Source organism: Erythrolamprus reginae, chromosome 7 (genome assembly GCF_031021105.1).
Source record: "Erythrolamprus reginae isolate rEryReg1 chromosome 7, rEryReg1.hap1, whole genome shotgun sequence".
NCBI classification, from domain to species: domain Eukaryota; kingdom Metazoa; phylum Chordata; class Lepidosauria; order Squamata; family Dipsadidae; genus Erythrolamprus; species Erythrolamprus reginae.
This window is the reverse complement of record NC_091956.1, coordinates 6,352,652-6,373,874: the sequence shown is the minus strand read 5'-3', so window position 1 is coordinate 6,373,874 and position 21,223 is coordinate 6,352,652. Positions and strand designations below refer to the sequence as shown.

The following is a 21,223-nucleotide window of genomic DNA, read 5'->3' as shown; positions in this document are numbered from 1 at the left end:
AGCAGAAATAAAAGGCAGAGAAAATCAGAGAGACAGAAACTTCTCTCCATCTGGAGAAGGAAGGAAGGAAGGAAAGAAGGAAGGAAGGAAAGAGAAATGGAGGGAACAAGGAAGGGAGGAAGGGGTGGGCAATTAATTTATAATTATAATATAATATATAATATATATATCTGGGTTGGGCCGAGAGGCAAAAAAGGACTTGTGATGTTCCTTCAATATACCAGGGTGATTTGACACAAAATGTAACCCTTCCTTGGTATAGAGCTGAAAGGATTGGATACTGTAGCCTGGAGGTTAATTCTCTGCCTTACAAGGCAAAGGTTGCAGGTTCAAGTCCCAGTGGGTATGGCTAGCTGATGAGGCCAAAATAAGGCCGAAATAGATCTATCCTAGTCTCCCTTAATTTTCAAAATTCAGCAAAAACATGTGACATATATTATATATATATATATGTAGATTGTCCTGAGTTTGGGTTTTGCCCCGTGTAATATTTTGCATGTCTATGTGACGTTTCGGTGAAATCACATTCACCATCATCAGGCTGAAGTTGTAAGCAGTTGCAAACAAACTACATTTTCAGCAGCACGAAGCTTACAACTTCAGCCCGATGATGGTGAATGTGATTTCACAGAAACGTCGCATAGACATGCAAAATATTACACGGGGCAAAACCCAAACTCAGAACAATCTACATACATATACCCCGTGAAAATCTACGAAAACATATATATATATATATTTATAAATTATAAATTATAATTATATATATATATAATATATATATTTATAAATTATAAAAAAATTATATATATTTATAAATTTATAAAAAACATATATATATTTATAAATTATAAATTATAATTATATATATATAATTATAATTTATAATTGTAATATAATTAACTCAGTTCTACCCAATAATATACAGTATTGGGCAGAACTGAGTTAATTATATTAATCCAGCCCTGTAAAACCATCCCAATTTCTCATAAAATTAATTGCCCACCCCTGATCTAACCACAGATTATCCACTCTAATGTCTTCCTCATCCTCTGACTGGGACCACTCCCCCATTGTTATATCAGCCCCCTCTAGTGGTTCCTCGGGTTAATTCAGGTCACTGTCCCCCTCACTCTCACTCTCTGCAACAGCTGGCAAACCTACTGGCCCCGGGCTATCCAGAGGGGCTTGGCTCATCCTCCTCAGAATCTGACATGACCAGAGGTGGACAAAGGGCACTCACAATAGACATGTCAGCCAGTATGTCCTCAGTAACATGTGAAAGTTTGTTCTGGGAAGATTAATGTTGATTTTAATGCCGCTGTCTGTAGAAATGTTAATTTCCCTCCTGTCGAGTTTGTTATTTGCTCTCATTAAAAAAACAAACAAACCATGGGATATACTTTGCAGCAATATAGCCAGTTGCCCTTTGCGGAAACCTCTTTATTTATTTACATGGCAGTTCTAATTTGCTGATTGAAAATAAATCATTTATGCCCGTTGGCTTCTGCAAGGTTTTTCAAGGAAAGCTTTTACAGTGGTGCCTCTACCTAAGAATGCCTCTACTTAAGAACTTTTCTGTTCTGTCGGGCTCTCTGGCAGACTCCTCCCAAAAATTCACAGGTACAAATTTCAGACACACACACCTTTGAAAAGTCAAAACAATGTTCTTTATAATGAAAATTCACTTAACCTAAGCCCTCTTTTGGTATAGCAAAGAGCACTCGTCTCCAAACAAACTGGTAATTGGTACAAGTCCCTTATCAGTTCTGTGATACTTAGTTTGCAGCTGTGAGGCAATTCACAGTCCTTCTTCTTTCACAAAGTGAAACACACTTTGCACTGGTTTAGTTTCAAAGCTGGGAAAAATCAGCACACAAAAGGTCAAAGACAGTAAAGCAGTTACAAAACACAAGGATCAGATAAACCTCCACAATGGCCAAACCCACAGGCTGCTATTTATAGCAGCCTCACTAATGACCACAGCCCCACCCAACCACAGGTGGCCTCATTTTCTTTGATAATAATCTCTCAGTTGTTGTTGCCTATGCATCGCTCTCCGCATGCATGGCTGTATCATTAACTCTTGTTCTGAATCCAAGGAGGAGCTAGATAATTGATCTCCTTCTGAGCTGTCTGCCACACTCTCCTCCTCCCTGTCACTCATGTCTTCTTGGTCAGAAGAGCCTTCATCAGCAGATTCCACCGGGGGCAAAACAGGCCTGCAGCATGTGGATGTCTCCCCCACATCCACAGTCCTTGGGGCAGGAGCTGGGCCAGAGATAACCACAACTTTTTCTAGATAAGAACTGGGTGTTCAAGATGTTTTTGCTTCTACTTAAGAACTATTTTCTACTTAAGAACCCAAACCTGGAAAAATTTCCCAGGAAATTTGAGAGCAGCACAAAGGCCCGGCCAGTTTCCTGCCATTCCCCCTTTAATCCCGGCCATCTCAAGCTTTTCTGGGCTGTCAAAGGACTCTCTTCTTTTTTTTTAAAACCTCAAAGTTTTGGATTTTTTAAATTCCCCTCACCTCACCTTCTTCCTTTGGCAGCGACTCTCCTCCTCCTCTTCTTCCTCCTCCTCCTCCCACCTAAATTTTGAGCTAATGGGTTTGCATGCATTTTTTTTGCTTTTACGTTGATTCCTATGGGAAAAATTGCTTCTACTTAAGAACTTTTCTACTTAAGAACCTGGTCACGGAACGAATTAAGTTCTTAAGTAGAGGTACCACTGTATATCGTTCCAACATATCAATTATTTGTTTGTTTGTTTGTTTGTTTGTTTGTTTGTTTGTTTGTTTGTTCGTTCGTTCATTCATTCATTCATTCAATTTTTATGCCGCCTTTCTCCTTAGACTCAGGGTGGCTTACAACATGTTAGCAATAGCACTTTTTTAACAGCGCCAGCCTATTGCCCCCACAATCCGGGTCCTCATTTGACCCACCTCGGAAGGATGGAAGGCTGAGTCAACCTTGAGCTGGTGATGAGATTTGAACCGCTGACCTTCAGATCTACGGTCAGCTTCAGTGGCCTGCAGTACAGCACTCTACCTGCTGCGCCACCCCGGCTCAATTAATTCCAATTAAGTTTGGAATGTGTCCTTTCATGTGTTAGCTTCATTTGATTGATCTGTGATGTAGCATGCATCAATATTGGGTTGCAGCCGAGTTGCACACACAAGCATATATTTGCATAGTAGTTATTGGAAATTTGTTCTTGGCGACAAAATGAGGAAGAAGGTAAGGGAGTTTGTTTTTTTGAGAAGGAAGTCATGAATTTTAATCCAAAGAACCCTCCTGTGCAAAGCTGGTGGCCGTGAGTGTATTACGTGGCTATGATATCCCTAAATTGAGACTGAATAAATGTTTATGTGACAGCTGCACATTAGCTGGGATGTCTGATTGGAGGCGCATGGGTGTGTGTGAGTCGCTTGCACATTGCATTATGGGTGACAGAATCTATCAAGTCCAAAAGTCCAAATCAGCCTGAGAATTTCAGGACTCCCCTTCTGAACCTCTATAGTGTTCCCACGATTTTCGCGGGTCTGAACTTCGCGAATAGCCTATACCACGTTTTTTCCCAAAAATATTAATTAAAAAATACTTCGTGTTTTTTCCCTATTCCATGGTTTTTCCCGCCCGATGACATCATACGTCATCGCCAAACTAATAATTTTTGCAAATAAATAACAAAAAAATTAATTATTGTTAATAAATAATTATGTGTATAAATATCAGGATCAGTAAGTGTCTTATTCAATGGTGAGTACCAGTTATAATGGTGAGTAAATGGTTGTTAAGGGAATGGGAAATGGTAATTTAGGGGTTTAAAGTGTTAAGGGAAGGCTTGTGATACTGTCCATAGCCAAAAATGGTGTATTTACTTCCGCATCTCTACTTCGCGGAAATTCGACTTTTGCGGGCGGCCTCGGAACGCATCCCCCGCGAAAATCGAGGGAACACTGTATTCTCCATCCATTATGTGGCTGGAGGCTATGCCTTCTCTTATCTAACCGTTCCCTCATTTCATATTTTGTTTTCTTCGTATTTGCTTAAGTAATTCTTAATTTTTTAAAAAATGTACATGGATTTGCACATGATAATAACGCTGGTTTTCTTCCTGCGTTTCAGGTTCCTGTTCATTTTGCTGGGTCCAAAAGGCAAAGCAAAATCCTACCACGAAATCGGTCGATCCATTGCCACTTTGATGTCAGACGAGGTAATTTTCCTGTGTGCGGATAATGCTGGTAACCTCCCCAGGATGACAATGTGCTAATCTTTTAATGCTTTCCTTCAGAAATATGAGGTGCTCCATCACTGGGGTTTTTTAAGAAGAGACTAGATAGTCACTTATCTGAAATGCTATAGATTTTCCTCCTTGAGCAGGAAACAGTTTTGTTCTGTTCTGCTTTATTCTTGTTCTTTGTTCTGTTCTATGTTCTATATTCTATGTTCCATTCCACCCTACCCCACTCTATTCTTGTATTGCTCTGTTCTGTTTTGTTTTATTCTTGTTCTTGTTCTGCTGTTCTGTTCTGTTCTATATTCTATGTTCCATTCCACCCCACCCCACCCTATTCTTGTTCTGTTCTGTTTTATTCTTGTTCTGTTGTTTTGTTCTGTTCTCTGTTCTTTATTCTATATTCTATGTTCCACCCCACCTCACCCCACCCTATTCTTGTTCTGTTCTGTTTTATTCTTGTTCTTGTTCTGTTGTTCTGTTCTGTGTTCTATATTCTATGTTCCATTCCACCCCACCCACACTATTCTTGTTCTGTTCTGTTTTATTCTTGTTCTTGTTCTTTGTTCTGTTCTGTTCTATGTTCTATATTCCATGATCCATTCCACCCCACCCTATTCTTGTACTGTTCTGTTTTATTCTTGTTCCTGTTCTGTTCTATGTTCTATGTTCCGTTCCAACCCAACCCTATTCTTGTTCTGTTGTTCTGTTCTGTTCTATGTTCTATATTCTATGTTCCGTTCCAACTCACCCCACCCTATTCTTGTTATGTTGTTCTGTTCTGTTCTGTTCTATGTTCTATATTCTATGTTCCATTCCACCCCACCCACCCTATTCTTGTTCTGTTCCATTCCGTTCCACTGCACTGCAGCGCACTCTACTCCACTCCTATTTACAATGCCTAAGGAAAGCATATATAGCATGTTAAAGTAACTCCTGCATGTCATTCTTTGGCTAGAAAAGTAGTGAATTCTACAGATTTCCTAGGCATTCTATACAATGCCAGTTTTTCCACCCATTGCGGGTAACAGAATTCCAAGTCAAAGAATTTAGGAGAGACTTCTGTCTAAGACCACCATCAAATATCCAGTCGTCATCTACTCCACTCCACTCCACATTTACTTTTACTTTTTTAAATTTTATTAAAAATATTTCAAAAACATTCTGTTTTGTTTTGTTCTGTTGTGTTTTGTTCTGTCCTGTCCTAATTCTTATTCCTATTCTTATTCCACTCCACTCTGCTTTTGGGAAGTGGAAAGAGCTGCCTCCCATGGACCTTTACAATTTATAGTCTTTAAACTGCACTCACTCAGTTCTTTAGTATCTTGGCTCGGCCCTGGCTTGATTTGAAGTGTGGGCAGTTGAAGGAGGGCTGGGAAGATGAGCATACAAACAAAAGTGGAATATTCACACCTGCCAAGCCATTGACTCACTCCCAGCTCAGGGAAGTTACAACATCAGCTTTGGCAGGTGGGAATTTTAACAAATATCTCTTCCTTGAACTTTGATTATGATCACTTTGTTGGGGGGGAGGGGAGAGAAACACCCTGCAGGCAAATTTCTTTCCTGGATGCCTTGTCAGTGGAGGCTCCCTTTTTCTGGAGCCACCACAAGTCTGCCTTCCCCCACACTTACAAAACACTCTCGAAAATGTACGCAGGGAATTTGGTGATACAGTGATACCTTGTCTTACAAACTGAATTGGTTCTGGGACGAGGTTCTTAAGGTGAAAAGTTTGTAAGACGAAACAATGTTTTCCATAGGAATCAATGGAAAAGCGATTAATGTGTGCAAGACCAAAATTCACCCCTTTTGCCAGCCGAAGCGCCTGTTTTTGCACTGCTGGGATTTTCCTGAGGCTCCCCTCCATGAGAAACCCCATCTCCGGACTTCCGTTGCCAGCGAAGCGCCTATTTTTGCGCTGCTGGGATTCCCCTGCTGGGATTCCCCTGCAGCATCACAAAAACACGGAAGTCCAGAGGTGGGGTTTCCCATGGAGGGGAGCCTCAGGGGAATCACAGCAGCACAAAAATGGATGCTTCACTGGCAACGGAAGTCCGGAAGCGGGGCATCCCAGCGGCAGCGTTGGGTTTGTAAGGTGAAAATAGTTTGTAAGAAGAGGCAAAAAAATCTTAAACCCCAGGTTTGTATCTCGAAAAGTTTGTATGACGAGGCGTTTGTAAGATGAGGTATCACTGTATAGTTGAAGGGAGTTCCTTGGGACCCCAAAAAAGAGATTGGGTGGATTGGATGTGGCCTTAGACAGCAGGAGGCCCATGTTGAGTTCAAACACTCATGTATCAAGTGATAGAAAAATCACAATTTTTCTAAACTTGGAAGATTAATGGTTAGAGTAGGCATTGGAGGCTTGAAGAAGGGTCCTTGGTTCTGTCTGAGCTTGGTTGTTTTCTCGCAAACATTTCATTACGCCAATTTGGTGTCATCATCAGTGAGGAATGGGGTTTGGTCTCAATTTATATTCTAGTGTCTTGCCCTGCCAGGAATATACATTGAAAACAAAACTCCTTACCTAACACTAATGATGTTACCTAGTAAGGTAATGAGATGTCTTCAAGAAAACAACCAAGCTCAGACAGTACCAGGCACCTCTCATTTTAACCTTGAGTTACAAATAATTCTTTATCTATAGGGAAGATGTATCTGAACAAATAGAAGGGTGTTACATAAATATGATGTACATAGTTGCATGTGTCTAGATGGCTTTTTCCTACTGTGTCTGATCTCTTCTTCATTCACCCCTTTATAGGTATTTCACGACATAGCCTACAAAGCCAAAGACAGGCAGGACCTGATCGCTGGGATTGATGAATTTCTGGACGAAGTAATTGTGCTTCCTCCAGGGGAGTGGGATCCTGCCATAAGGATAGAGCCCCCCAAATCTCTCCCATCTTCGGACAAAAGGTAATTGAGTCCTATCCTGTATGATAGATAGATAGATAGATAGATAGATAGATAGATAGAAAGATAGATAGATAGATAGATAGATAGATAGATAGAAAGATAGAAAGATAGAAAGATAGAAAGATAGAAAGATAGAAAGATAGAAAGATAGAAAGAGAAAGATAGAAAGATAGAAAGATAGAAAGATAGAGAGAAAGATAGAGAGAAAGATAGATACATAGAGAGAAAGATAGATACATAGAGAGAAAGAAAAAAGAAAGAAAGATAGATAGAAAGATAGATAGATAGATACATAGAGAGAAAGAAAGAAAGAAAGATAGATAGATAGATACATAGAGAGACAAAAAGAAAGAAAGAAAGATAGATAGCTAGATTGTGTGAGAGAGGATAGATAGATAGATAGAGAGAGAGATAGAGAGATAGATAGATAGATAGATAGATAGATAGAGAGAAAGATAGATAGATAGATACATAGAGAGAAAGAAAGATAGATAGATAGATTGTGTGAGATAGATAGATACATAGAGAGAAAGAAATATAGATAGATACGGTACATAGATAGATAGATAAATAGAGAAAGAAAGATAGATAGATAGATACATAGATAGATAGATAGATAGATAGATAGAGAGAAAGGAAGGAAGATAAATAGATAGATAGAGAGAGAGAAAGAAAGATAGATAGATACATAGATACATAGAGAGAAAGAAAGAAAGAAAGATAGATAGATAGATAGATAGATAGATACATACATACATACATACATACATACATACATACATACATACATACATACATACATACATACATAGAAGCATTCATAGGTAAAGGTACCACTGTATTTGGACCAAATGTTAATTTCTGAAGTTTACCGAAGGCTAAGGGTGTGTGTGCATCTGTGCAACGTTGGCAATAAATGTGCATGTTCTCATTCTGTCCGTCCAGGAAAAACCAGTACGCAGGCGTCGAGAATGTCCAGATGAATGGAGATACCCCTCACGAAGGAGGAAACGGAGGAGGGGGACACGGGGACTGCGAGGAATTGAAACGAACTGGCAAGTAAGGGACCAAAGTTCACAACTTCTCTAGTGGGTTACACAGGCACTCCAACCAATTACTTAGCCACCACTTGGAAATTACAACAGACCTCCCCAGAACAAAGGTGGGTTTCCACAGGTTGTTAAAATCGGTCACATCTAATAACACATTTTGAAGCGTCCTGGTATAAAATACCACATGAAGAAAAGAAGACTTCAATGTCTAAAAAAGTGGGTTAAGTCTGATGAGTTACCATAAAAAGTGTCCCCCCCCCTGAGACTAAAGGAAAGGCAACATTCTTGAATCCTTTCCAATTCAAGACTTTGCTACTCAATAAAATAACTGAGAAAAATCTAGTTTTAACTCACATCCTTCTTTGGGGAAGCCCTTGAATGATGTTTTAGGATGCTGTTTTCAAGCTCTTCTTTGTCACATGAACTAATGTCATTGACTCTTCTTCTTCTTCTTCTTCTTCTTCTTCTTCTTCTTCTTCTTCTTCTTCCTCCTCCTCCTCCTCCTCCTCCTCCTCCTCTCCTCCTCCTCTCCTCTTCTTCCTCTTCCTCCTCCTCCTCTTCTTCTCTTTCTCCTCCTCTTCTTCTTCCTCTTCTTCCTCCTCCTCCTCCTCCTCCTCTTCCTCCTCTTCCTCCTCCTCCTCCTCCCCTCCTCCTCCTCTTCTTCCTCTTCCTCTTCCTCCTCCTCCTGCTCTTCTTCTTATTCCTCCTCCTCCTCTTCTTCTCTTTCTCCTCCCCCTCTTCTTCTTCTTCTCTTCCTCCTCCTCCTGTTCTTCTTCTCCTTCTCCTTTTCCTTCTTCTTTTCAGATTTTTCGGGGGCTTAATCAAAGACGTTAAGAGGAAGGCCCCTTTCTTTGCCAGCGACTTCTACGATGCCTTCAACATCCAAGCCCTCTCTACTATTCTCTTCATTTACCTGGGGACGGTAACCAATGCCATCACTTTTGGAGGCCTCCTGGGAGATGCGACAGAAAACATGCAGGTGGGTTCACGCGTTTTGAAGAAGCCGATCGCAACAGGATCGAATCGGCCAAGGCACCTTTGCCCGGAGTCTCATCCCACCCCTACAAGGGGCTGTGGTGGATCACGTGGTCAGGCCACTGAGTCAGAGGACCATTGAATGGTCCACTGCTCAGCAGTTCATAACCCGAGAGCCTGAAACACATGACAAGAAAGAGCTTCCATCAATTTGTCCCAGCTCCTGCCAACCAAGCAGTTTGAAAACAATGAAATGGGATGTTCTGACCCAGCTCCCCAAACACGACAAACCCTCTGAAATTAAGTCAATGGTTCCTTTATTAGGTGCCCCAGCAGCCCCGGCAAAAAATTTCTCTCTCATTGCAAGGTAACAAGTCTGTCCGGCAGGGGAGATAAATAGTTGTCTGCCACATATATTCATCTCCACCCCCTGCCTTTTATCCCCAGAGCTAGGGTGGGGCTTTGCTAGCAGTGATGGCTCTTCTATCCCAAGGGGACCGGCCTGTAGATTTCCACTGCTCTCCTCTTCTCTGCCTTCTGTGTATCCATGCATCAGGCACTGGACCCAGTTGTTTCTTCTCTTCCTTGTCAGCCACCTCCAGACCTGGGGGCTGTTCACTCTCCATCTGAGGGCTGACGGATGGCCTAGGCCAGTGATGGCGAACCGGTTTTTCCTTGGGTGCTGAAAGAGTGCGCGTGTGCTATCGCACATGTGTGAGTGCCCATCCCCAAATTCAATGCCTGGAGAGGGTGAAAATAGCTTCTCCGCCCCCAGAAGCCCTCTGGAGGCTGGAAACGACCTGTTTCCCAACTTCTGGTGGGCCCAGTAGGCTTGTGTTTCGCCCCCCCCCAGGCTCCAAAGACTTCCCTGGAACAGGGAGAGAGTAAAACAACTCTGTCTCTGACAGCTCCATTCCCTCTTCCCCCTCGGACTTTGAAGGTTGCCTTAATGTTAATTCTGATTCCCATGCCTCCTCCTCCTCTGATTCGGGTCCTGGAGGGGCCAGCAGCCGATAGGCCACAACAACTAAACTACACAATTTGCTATTACCAGTTTGCCCAAACCAGTCCAATCCGGCGGAATACTGTTAGCATATAGCATGGAAAAAGGGAATAGAATGTTTCGAGAGAGCCGCCCCAAGTCTACGGAGATGGGTGGCATACAAATCAAATCAAATAAATGAATGAATGAATGGATGGATGGATAGATAGATAGATAGATAGATAGATAGATAAATAGATAGATAAAATAATTTGTGTATTTGTGTTTTGACAGTTGGAAGATAGAATTCTTGGGTTTTGTATGCTGACTATTGGTGAATCTGCATCATAAAGAGCAGATGTAGAGAGGAATATAGTTAATTCTGTCATGTTGTTATTTTGTGTAAACATAAAACTAATTCAGTGAGAAATAAGAAATAAAACACATAAGTTTTATATTGGAGCCATTGTACCCATTATACATTGTAGCACAATTCTGCTATGAAGACACCCTGCTGGGTGAAGTGAAGAAGATCACTTGAAAACCATAAATCTCATGGAAAGCCAACAAATACCACCTCTGATTGTACTTGGGTGAGACTAGATAAGGGGGTTGGACTTTGCTTTCTTGTTCCCATTTAGGGATTCTAGACTAAGTTCCTGTTTGACCCCCTCCCCCTGGCTTGGCCACTCTCTCCCACAAGCCTTCTTTTAATAGTTCATGTGCCTTAGGACTGAATCACAGCACTGTGAACAGGTTCAAGGCTTAGTGCGGTTCAGATGAAGTTCTGAAATATGCTACCGGAAGATTTAAATGGATTCTGATTTTTCCACCACAAAAGAAAGTGTCACCATACAGAGTGATTTATTTCTCGCAGCTTGGAGGCTGTGGGAGAGCGAGTGGAGTTTTTAAAAAAAAAAATAGTTTCATACTGTATTTTCAGAAAGCCAAAGTAAAATTAATCCCCTTCAAGGGAACACCAGGAAATGGAGGAAAAAAACCTTGATCAAAAACTGCTCTCAATCTTCCTGTCCAGTACTTGTTTGCCAAATGGAAACCTTAAACTTAATAAATACTCTGATTTATTTACCTCTCCCCAGAATGTCTGAATCTGTAAGGTCTTACTTCTTTGTTCTTTCATATTTTCGAGCAATTTTGGCCTGGGTCCTTTTGATATAAAGTTTTTTATTTTTCTGCACCTTAAAACGTACATAAATGAAAACATATATATCATCATAATCGATCATATCTGTAAATACACTCATAACTTGATATAATAATGATATGTATACAGTACATAAAAACATCCTGTATAGCAAATTAAATATCTAATAACTAAACTGTATCGAATTTAAAAAGAAAGACTAACCTTAATCTAAAATAGAAAAACAAAAACAAAGAATAATACACCTATATATAACAATAAGAAAAATTTAAATATATTTCCTACAATTTCTAATATTTCTATTCATCTTTGAGGCAAACCAAGTTTCTTTTTACAGACCTTTGTGATAAATGCAAATGAAACATTGATAGACATATCAGCAAGGAAATCTACCTTTGCAAGAGGTTATAAACTTGAGAGTATGATGTTTTAGAGTTCAAATATCACGGCCAGAGAGCATTCATATTTTACAAGAAGGAAAATAGACTTGTGGTTGTGGAATAAATCTTTCTTTCAACAAGGATCAGTTTCTCTGCTGGTTCAAAGACCTACCACATTTTTCAGTGTATAAGACGCACCTTAGTTTTTGGGGAGGATAATAGAGGGAAGAATCTGCCTACCAGATACTCCTCTGACTAGCGTCCTTAATCTGGTTAGCTTCAGCACATTAATTTATCCCCTGGTAAGGGCTTAAAAAAAACCTTATTCGGAGAGAGTAACAATGAAAGAGCTTGCAAACGGGTAAGAACATCATTAGCATCTTGTTAGGTCTGGAAAGAAAAATTTGCAGCAAGTAGAGCAATTAAAAAAACCTGCAAAGACTTAGGGCTTGGAAAACATTCTTCACAGAGAGTAACAATGAAAGAGCTTGCAAGCCAGTAAGAGCTGAGAACATCGTCACTACTTCGTTAGGTATGGAAAGAAACATTTGGAGCAAGTAAAACAATGAAAAAAAAACCCTGCAAAGACTTAGGGCTTGGAAAACATTCTTCGCAGAGAGTAACAATGAAAGAGCTTGCAAGCCAGTAAGAGCTGAGAACATCCTCACTACCTTGTTAGGTCTGGAAAGAAACATTTGGAGCAAGTAGAGCAATAATTTAAAAACCCTGCAAAGACTTAGGGCTTGGAAAACATTCTTCGCAGAGAGTAACAATGAAAGAGCTTGCAAGCCATTAAGAGCTGAGAACATCGTTACTACCTCGTTAGGTCTGGAAAGAAACATTTGGAGCAAGTAGAGCAATAATTTAAAAACCCTGCAAAGACTTAGGGCTTGGGAAACATTCTTCTCAGAGAGTAACAATGAAAGAGCTTGCAAGCTGTAAGAGCTGAGAACATGGTCACTACCTCATTAGGTCTGGAAAGAAACATTTGGAGCAAGTAAAGCAATGAAAAAAAAAACCCTGCAAAGACTTAGGGCTTGGAAAACATTCTTCGCCGAGAGTAACAATGAAAGAGCTCGCAAGCTGTAAGAGCTGAGAACATCGTCACTACCTCGTTAGGTCTGGAAAGAAACATTTGAAGCAAGTAGAGCAATAATTAAAAAACCCTGCAAAGACTTAGGGCTTGGGAAACATTCTTCTCAGAGAGTAACAATGAAAGAGCTTGCAAACCAGTAAGAGCTGAGAACATCGTTACTACCTCATTAGGTCGGGAAAGAAACATTTGGAGCAAGTAAAACAATGAAAAAAAAAGCCTGCAAAGACTTAGGGCTTGGAAAACATTCTTTGCAGAGAGTAACAATGAAAGAGCTTGCAAGCCAGTAAGAGCTGAGAACATCGTTACTACCTCGTTAGGTCTGGAAAGAAACATTTGGAGCAAGTAGAGCAATAATTAAAAAACCCTGCAAAGACTTAGGGCTTGGAAAACATTCTTTGCAGAGAGTAACAATGAAAGAGCTTGCAAGCTGTAAGCTAGTTAGGGCTGGAAAAAAGCTTCGAAAAAAGCTACATTAAGAATATAAGATGCACCCATATTTCCAGTGTCTTTTAGGGAGGAAAAAGGTGCATCTTATACTCCGAAAAATATGGTAAATTTGGAGTTCAACCAACCACAGATGGTCAGAAGATCTAGCGCTGAAGTTCCTTTTCTCCTCTTCTTTTCCTGTCAGTGTCTTGTCAAACCGGGACAAGATTCTTCCCAACAGCTTCAAATTTGTCTTCTGGGTTTTCCATCACCCAATTGCTCTCCACCCTATTGAAGTGTTATTTCTTTCCCTTTTTCTCTCCTTCTCCCTAAACTCTCTGACTAAATTGCCATGTCACATTTGATCAGGTCAGGAAACAATTCATGAAACAAGCTGTTTTCTGACCAGTCTAATGTGTGTTAGGAAACCCCAGCCTGTGCAAAGCCTGGAGATTAATTCAGAAACCCCAAATAAAGTAATTGGCCAAACCCAGATCCTTTGTCCTTTCTCTCGCTTGTCCTTACCTGACATAGGATCATGGAATTAACAGGATAACAGAACAGAGTTATCTGTTATCCTGTAACAGGTGACATGAATCTCAGTGACCAGTCAGGTCCCACAGAGTCGGCCTTCTCCAGGTCCCATCAACCAGACAATGTTGTTTGGCAGGGCCTCGGAAGAGAGCCTTCTCTGTGGGGGCCCTGGCTCCCCTCCTTGCCTTCCGAAAGAGTTTAAAAACTCATCTTTGTCACCAGGCGGGGGATTATTAGATCTTTCCCCTGACCAACGAATGTTTTTTTTTAGTATGATTTGTTGAATGAATGTTAAAGGAAGTTTTTAAAATTAGAATTTTTAAGGATTGTTTTTATGTATATTAATTGGATTGTTTTACTGTCTCTTTATGTTGTGAGCCACCCTGAGTCCTCGGAGAGGGGCGGCGTACAAATCCAATTAAATTTAAACTTAAGCATATATACATTGAATGAAATAGTATATTTTGGATGTTTAATAGTAATAGTAATAGTAATAGTAAATAGAAAGGGAGGCAAGGAGAGGCCAGGCATCCTATCCTTAACCCAAACCCTTGAGGTGCGTGAGGTCAAGTTGTCTACCTTTAAGCCAGTCACATGACCTTTAAGCCAACCCCCAGTCACATCATCAAGCCACTCCCACCTGGTCACATGGCCAACAAGCCACACCCACAAAACAAGCCACACCCACAGTGTGGTAGTAATTTTTTGCAGCTCTTCACTGTTCTGGAGGCAAGTTGTTCCACTGGTTAATTGTTCTGCCAGGAAATTCCTTCTTAGTTCTATTTGAATCTCTGGATTAGTTTCCATCCATTGCTTCTTACCCTGCCTTCAGCATTGGAAAAGATCTTGGAGGTCATTTAGTCCAGGCGGGATTTTCTATAGCATCTCTGAGAGATGACCATCCAGCTTGTTTTGAAGACATCTAGCGACAGAGAACTCACCACTTTATGTGGTTAAACTGACCATTGGTATTGCTTGTCCACTGTTTTGGTGTATGAGGATGGAGAAGATATTTGCTAGTGATAACAAGTAGTTTTGGCTGGCGGGGGTGGCTTGAATCAAGGTTTAGTGCTTCCAAGAAACCCGGCTTCTTTCTGGGTAGGGAATATGTTATAACGGTTTAAACCGAGTGCTCGATTTATCTGTTTATTTATAGACAGAGTCCAGTGCTGTGTTTTGATGTAAACACCCCAGAGGCTACTGAATAAACACAATAAATATGAATCATAAAAGTCTAAAATAACTGCAAAGATATAAATAGGAAGGAAAAGGATAAAAACAGCAGCTTTTAGGAAGGAAAGGAAAGCCGCTCTGAGTCTTCGGAGAGGGGCGGCATACAAATCTAATAAATAATAATAATAAATAATAATAACCATTCATTCGTTAAAGGAGATGGGGCGTTCTTTTGTTTTTGACTGGCATCCTATTAATAAGTTAAATTTCACGGGGCAAACCTATTCCCAAAATTTGGACGTCACTGTGAAGAATATAGGTAGTCTTCCACCCATGAGCTGCCACGGGAAGCCCAATTTAGTGTTCTGGATGGAACCCACCCATGTGGCCCGAGCACTCTGCCAATGAAAATGAAACTCTGAAGGCTGTGATGGCCTATTTTCTATTTTTCTATTTTTATTGGATTTGTATGCCGCCCCTCTCCGTAGACTCAGGGCGCCTAACAACAACGATAAAAAACAACATGTGACAATCCAATTAATAAAACAACTAAAAACCCTTATTATAAAACCAAACATACACACAAACATACCATGCATAACTTGTAGTGGCCATGGGGGAAGGAGTATCTGAACTCCCCCATGCCTGGTGGTATAAGTAAGTCTTGAAAGACAGGGAGGATGGGGGCAGTTCTAATCTCAGGGGGGAGTTGGTTCCAGAGGGCCGGGGCCGCCACAGAGAAGGCTCTTCCCCTGGGGCCCGCCAAACGACATTGTTTAGTCGACGGGACCCGGAGAAGGCCAACTCTGTGGGACCTTATCGGTCACTGGGATTCATGCGGTAGCAGGTGGTTCCGGAGGTAATCTGGTCCAATGCCATGTAGGGCTTTAAAGGTCATGACCAACACTTTGAATTGTGACCGGAAACTGATCGGCAGCCAATGCAAACCACGGAGTGTTGAAGAAATGTGGGCAAATCTTGGAAGCCCCACGATGGCTCTCGCGGCTGCGTTCTGCACGATCTGAAGTTTCCGAACCCTTTTCAAAGGTAGCCCCATGTAGAGAGCGTTGCAGTAATCGAACCTCGAGGTGATGAGCTTTGTTTTCGCTGGCAAAGAGTTGCGGGAGGCTCTCCCAGCCTCCCGAGCTCCATTTTTACTGGCAGAGGCACCACGGGCCGGTCCTTCACTGTTTATTCCAGGGTGGCCCTGCAAGCAAGATCTAAGCACTCCGCGGGCCAGTTCTGGTCTCTGGGCCTTGAGGTTTGACACCCCTGCTCTAAACTGCAGTGTCACAACCGAGGACCTTATAACCGTACAGATTGTGCTTTCCAGGAATGGAAAAAGTGTGTTTTGTTTCGTCCAGAATTGTCCGTTCTCTGATGCTGACTGGCATGGGAATGAATTTAATGATATGGATGTATTTGCTTGTTCTTTTTTGCGTTCTAGGGTGTATTGGAAAGCTTCCTGGGCACAGCCGTTGCAGGAGCCGTTTTTTGTCTATTTGCCGGCCAGCCACTTACTATTTTGAGCAGTACGGGACCGGTTTTGGTCTTCGAACGACTTTTATTTAACTTTAGCAAGTAAGTCTGAAAGGAAGAGGGCAGGGGTGGGCTACTGGGGGGGTTCAGGAGAACCTTTGGCAAAGAGTCTGTGCAATTTGGAGAACCTCCTAATCCCACTGCTGACTGGGCATGGGCATGTGCTATTGGCCATGTGTGAGTGCCCACACCCATAATTCAATGTCTTGGGAGGGCGAAAACAGCTTTCCCCGCCCCCTGGAAGCCTTCTGGAGGTCAGAAATGGCCTGTTTCCCAACTTCTGGTGGGCCCAGTAGGCTCCTGTTTTGCCCTCCCCAGGCTCCAAAGGCTTCCCTGGAGCTGGAGGAGGGTAAAAACGCCATCTCCCATCCCCCCAGAGGCTCTCTGGAAGCCAATGCCCTCCCAGAGCCTCTGTGCAAGTCAAAAATCAGCTGGCCAACACACACATGCACTTTGGAGTTGAGCTAGGGCAACGGTTCGGATGCCAGAAAATATGACTCCATGTGCCATCACTGGTCTATGGAGATTCTCAATCATCCAGGTCATGGTTTAATAGCATTTAGACTTATATACCGCTTCATAGTGCTTTTACAGCCCTGTCTAAGTGGTTTAGAGAATCGGCATATTGCCCCCAACAATTTGGGTCCTCATTTTACCCACCTCGGCAGGATGGAAGGCTAAGTCAACCTTGAGAGGGTGGTGAGATTTGAACTGGTGAACTACAGCTAGCTGTTAGCTGAAGTAGCTTGCAGCGCTGTGCTCTAACCACTGCACCACCCCGGCTCTTTTAGGTTGTCCCAAAGGTGCTTTTTTCAAGCGGCAACTAGACTTTCTTCATTATTATTTTTTTAAAACGTCTTCAAGGGAAAATAAAGACAGTCCACTTGTTCCCTAAACCACGAAGCAGGCTCTTTGCCCTGAAAAAACCTCTTTTATTTAGGTTAAAGGGAATTCCTCTCCACCAAAGTCCTGGCAAAATTGTCTTTAATGAGATTTCACAACTACAAACTTTTATCAGGGTTGGAGAGTTGCCAGGCCAACACCTTCCAAACGCCGCCCGCTGTAGCAGCAATTACTTGGCAAGAAGTCACCCCTCTCCTTTCGCTCCTCTTTTATTCCCTATGGGAGAGGCTGTTCATTGTCCACCTGTGGCCTTACTCCCAAGTCGACCCTTGTTCCTCAGCTGTTCCCTTCGTCTGGCCACTCTTCACAGGTGCACATGGGGAACAGGCTCCAGCCATTTGTCTGCCTCACTGATATCTGACTCCAAAGGCAGCTGATAACTATCAGACAGCCCTGGCCCCATCTCTGCCTCGGATGTAGAGCCCTCGTCAGAGCATTCCTCAGACTCCAGGACTGGCCTGTGTTCCTCCGCAACCTCCTCACTGTCCGAATCCGCTGCCAGCAATCAAATTTGACTTATCACCATTTTTCACACCATTGTTGCCCATGGTCATCTGATAAAAATTCAGATGCTTGGCAACTGGTTCATTTTTATCCTAAAGGTGCTTTTTCCCCCCCAAGAGGCAAATGATGGTGTGGCCTGCCAGTGGTCAGCATAGCTGGCAGCAGATTCGGACAGTGAGAAGATTGGAGAGGAACATGAGCCAATCCTGGAGTCTGGGGAAGGCTCTGACGAGTGCTCTAAATCCAAGGCAGAGACGGGATCAGGGCTGTCTGACAGTTATCAGCTGCCTTCGGAGTCAGACATCAGTGAGGCAGACGAACAGCTGGAGCCTGTTCTTGGTCACTAAACGAAAGGTTGTAAGTCAGGGACTGCCTGTATACCATTTAGAATTAGAATTATTTTATTGGCCACACAAGGAATTTGTCTTGGTGCATATGCTCTCAGTGAACATAAAAGAAAATACAGATTTGTCAAGAATCATGAGGTACAGCACTTAATGATTGTCATAGGGGTCTAATAAGCAATGAAGAAACAATATTAATAAAAATCTTAAGGACACAAACAACTCGTTACAGTCATACAGTCATAAGCGGGAGGAAAAGGGTGATAGGAATGATGAGAAAAAACTAGTAGTAATAGTAGTGCAGACTTAGTAAATCTTAAGGATACAAGCAACACGTTACAGTCATACAGTCATAAGTGGGAGGAGATGGGTGATAGGAATGATAAGAAAAAACTACTAATAGTAGTGCAGACTTAGTAAATAGTTTGACAGACCTCACCTACAAAAAGATATTGACAAAATTGAACAGGTCCAAAGATGGGCTACAAAAATGGTGGAAGGTCTTAAGCATAAAACGTATCAGGAAAGACTTCATGAACTCCATCTGTCTAGTCTGGAGGACAGAAGGAAAAGGAGGGACATGATCGAAACATTTAAATATGTTAAAGGGTTAAATAAGGTCCAGGAGGGAAGTGTTTTTAATAGGAAAGTGAACACAAGAACAAGGGGACACAATCTGAAGTTAGTTGGGGGAAAGATCAAAAGCAACATGAGAAAATATTATTTCACTGAAACAGTAGTAGATCCTTGGAACAAACTTCCAGCAGATGTGGTAGATAAATCCACAGTAACTGAATTTAAACATGCCTGGGATAAACATATATCCATTGTAAGATAAAATACAGGAAATAGTATAAGGGCAGACTAGATGGACCATGAGGTCTTTTTCTGCCGTCAGTCTTCTATGTTTCTATGTTTCTATGACAGTGTTGAGGGAATTATTTGTTTAGCAGAGTGATGGCATTTGCAAAAAAAAAAGTTCTTGTGTCTAGTTGTCTTGGTGTACAGTGCTTAAATAGGCAAATGCCATTCCCCTCTTATTTCCTTTATTTTTTCAATCTCACTTTGACTTCTTCCTTCGCAGAGACAATGGCTTTGATTATCTGGAGTTCCGTCTCTGGATCGGCTTGTGGTCGGCCTTCCTGTGTCTCATCTTGGTGGCTACCGATGCTAGCTTCTTAGTTCAGTACTTCACCCGGTTCACAGAAGAAGGCTTCTCGTCTCTGATCAGCTTCATCTTCATCTACGATGCCTTCAAGAAGATGATCAAACTCGCCGATTATTACCCCATCAATTCCCATTTCAAAGTGAACGACATTACGCTTTATTCCTGTATCTGCGCACCGCCGGGTCCAGGTAAGGGTGGAAAACAGCCTGTCTCAATCTTGACAACTCCTAACATGTCTGGGTTTCAGCTACCGGAATTCCCCAGGTTCTAGATTATTCCTAAAGTGGGCAGGATCAACGCCACCTTCACACTGTTGATGTTAGTTGGATCATAAAGCATTTGCAAGCAAATAACCTAGCTCAGAGACCACCCAAAACTCTACAGATTAGTATTTTCAATCTTCTTTTACTTTTTTGGGGAAGAAGTGTAACAGCTTAAGATAACCATTCACCCTTTCCCTACCATTTTCTGTGGATTGTTATTCCCATTTAATTGTTATTCCTATTTAAACGGGCAAAATGTTTCCTTTTGAAATCTAGTCTCTTTCAGGAGTGGCCGGTACATTTTTTAAATGTATTTATTTATTGATTGATTGATTGATTGATTGATTGATTGGATTTGTATGCCGCCCCTCTCCGCAGACTCGGGGCGGGTAACAACAGCAATAAAACAGCATATAACAAAATCCAATACTAAAAACAGTTAAAAACCCATGATATAAAAACCAATCATACATATAGACATACCATGCATAAAATTGTAAAGGCCTATGGGGAAGTGTATCTCAGTTCCCCCATGCCTGGCGGCAGAGGTGGGTTTTAAGCAGCTTTTGAAAGGCAAGGAGGGTGGGGGCAATTCTAATCTCTGAGGGGAGTTGGTTCCAGAGGGCCGGGGCCGCCACAGAGAAGGCTCTTCCTCTGGGTCCTGCCAAGTGACATTGTTTGGTTGACAGGACCCGGAGAAGACCCACTGTGGGATCTAACTGGTTGCTGGGATTTGTGCAGCAGAAGGCGGTCCCGGAGATAATCTGGTCCGGTGCCATGAAGGGCTTTATAGGTCATAACCAACACTTTGAATTGTGACCGGAAACTGATCGGCAACCAATGCAGACTGCGGAGTGTTGGAGTAACATGGGCATATTTGGGGAAGCCCATGATTGCTCTCGCAGCTGCATTCTGCACGATCTAAAGTTTTGGCACCAAACACTACGGTGATGTTAAAGCTTCATTCCTTTGGCCAGGAATTATCTCTCTAAAATAAGTTATGGACCTCTTGCAAGTAAATTGATGTCTAATGACCCATGGTAGAGATTTAAGATTGATATACAGTCGTAACTCTACTTAAGAACTTAATTCTTTCCGTGACCAGGTTCTTAAGTAGAAAAGTTTGTAAGTAGAAGCAATTTTTCCCATGGGAATCAATGTAAAAGCAAATAATGCGTGCAAACTCATTAGGGAAGAAATAAAAGCTCGGAATTGGGGGGGAGGGAGGAGGAGGAAGAAGAGGAGGAGGACAGTCACTGCTGAAGGAAGAAGGGGAGGGGAGGGGAATCAAAAAAATCCAAAACTTTAAGGCTTTAAAAAAAATAAGAGAGACTCTGAGGCAGCGAGGAGGAGCATGCGCCTCCCATACACTGCGCTAGAGAGAGAGAAACTCAGGGGGAATGGCAGGAAACTGGCTGGGCCTTCGTGCCGCTCCCAAATTTCCTGGGAAATTTTTCTTGGCTCGGGTTCTTAAGTAGACAATGGTTCTTAAGAAGAGGCAAAAAAATCTTTGAACACCTGGTTCTTATCTTAAAAAGTTCTTAAGAAGAGGCGT

General features: G+C 42.0%; 1 protein-coding gene across 4 annotated transcripts in view; it reads left to right on the top strand.

The window, feature by feature from the left end:
• SLC4A4 (solute carrier family 4 member 4) overlaps nucleotides 1-21,223 on the top strand; it is a 212,662-nt gene that overhangs the window by 142,405 nt on the left and 49,034 nt on the right. For all 4 annotated transcript variants that reach the window (XM_070756887.1, XM_070756889.1, XM_070756888.1 and 1 more), the window contains exons 9-14: nucleotides 4,134-4,221; nucleotides 7,010-7,164; nucleotides 8,110-8,223; nucleotides 9,021-9,195; nucleotides 16,395-16,528; nucleotides 19,322-19,593. In XM_070756887.1, coding sequence (XP_070612988.1) covers nucleotides 4,134-4,221; nucleotides 7,010-7,164; nucleotides 8,110-8,223; nucleotides 9,021-9,195; nucleotides 16,395-16,528; nucleotides 19,322-19,593 — 938 coding nt within the window. The remainder of the gene's footprint in view (nucleotides 1-4,133; nucleotides 4,222-7,009; nucleotides 7,165-8,109; nucleotides 8,224-9,020; nucleotides 9,196-16,394; nucleotides 16,529-19,321; nucleotides 19,594-21,223) is intronic.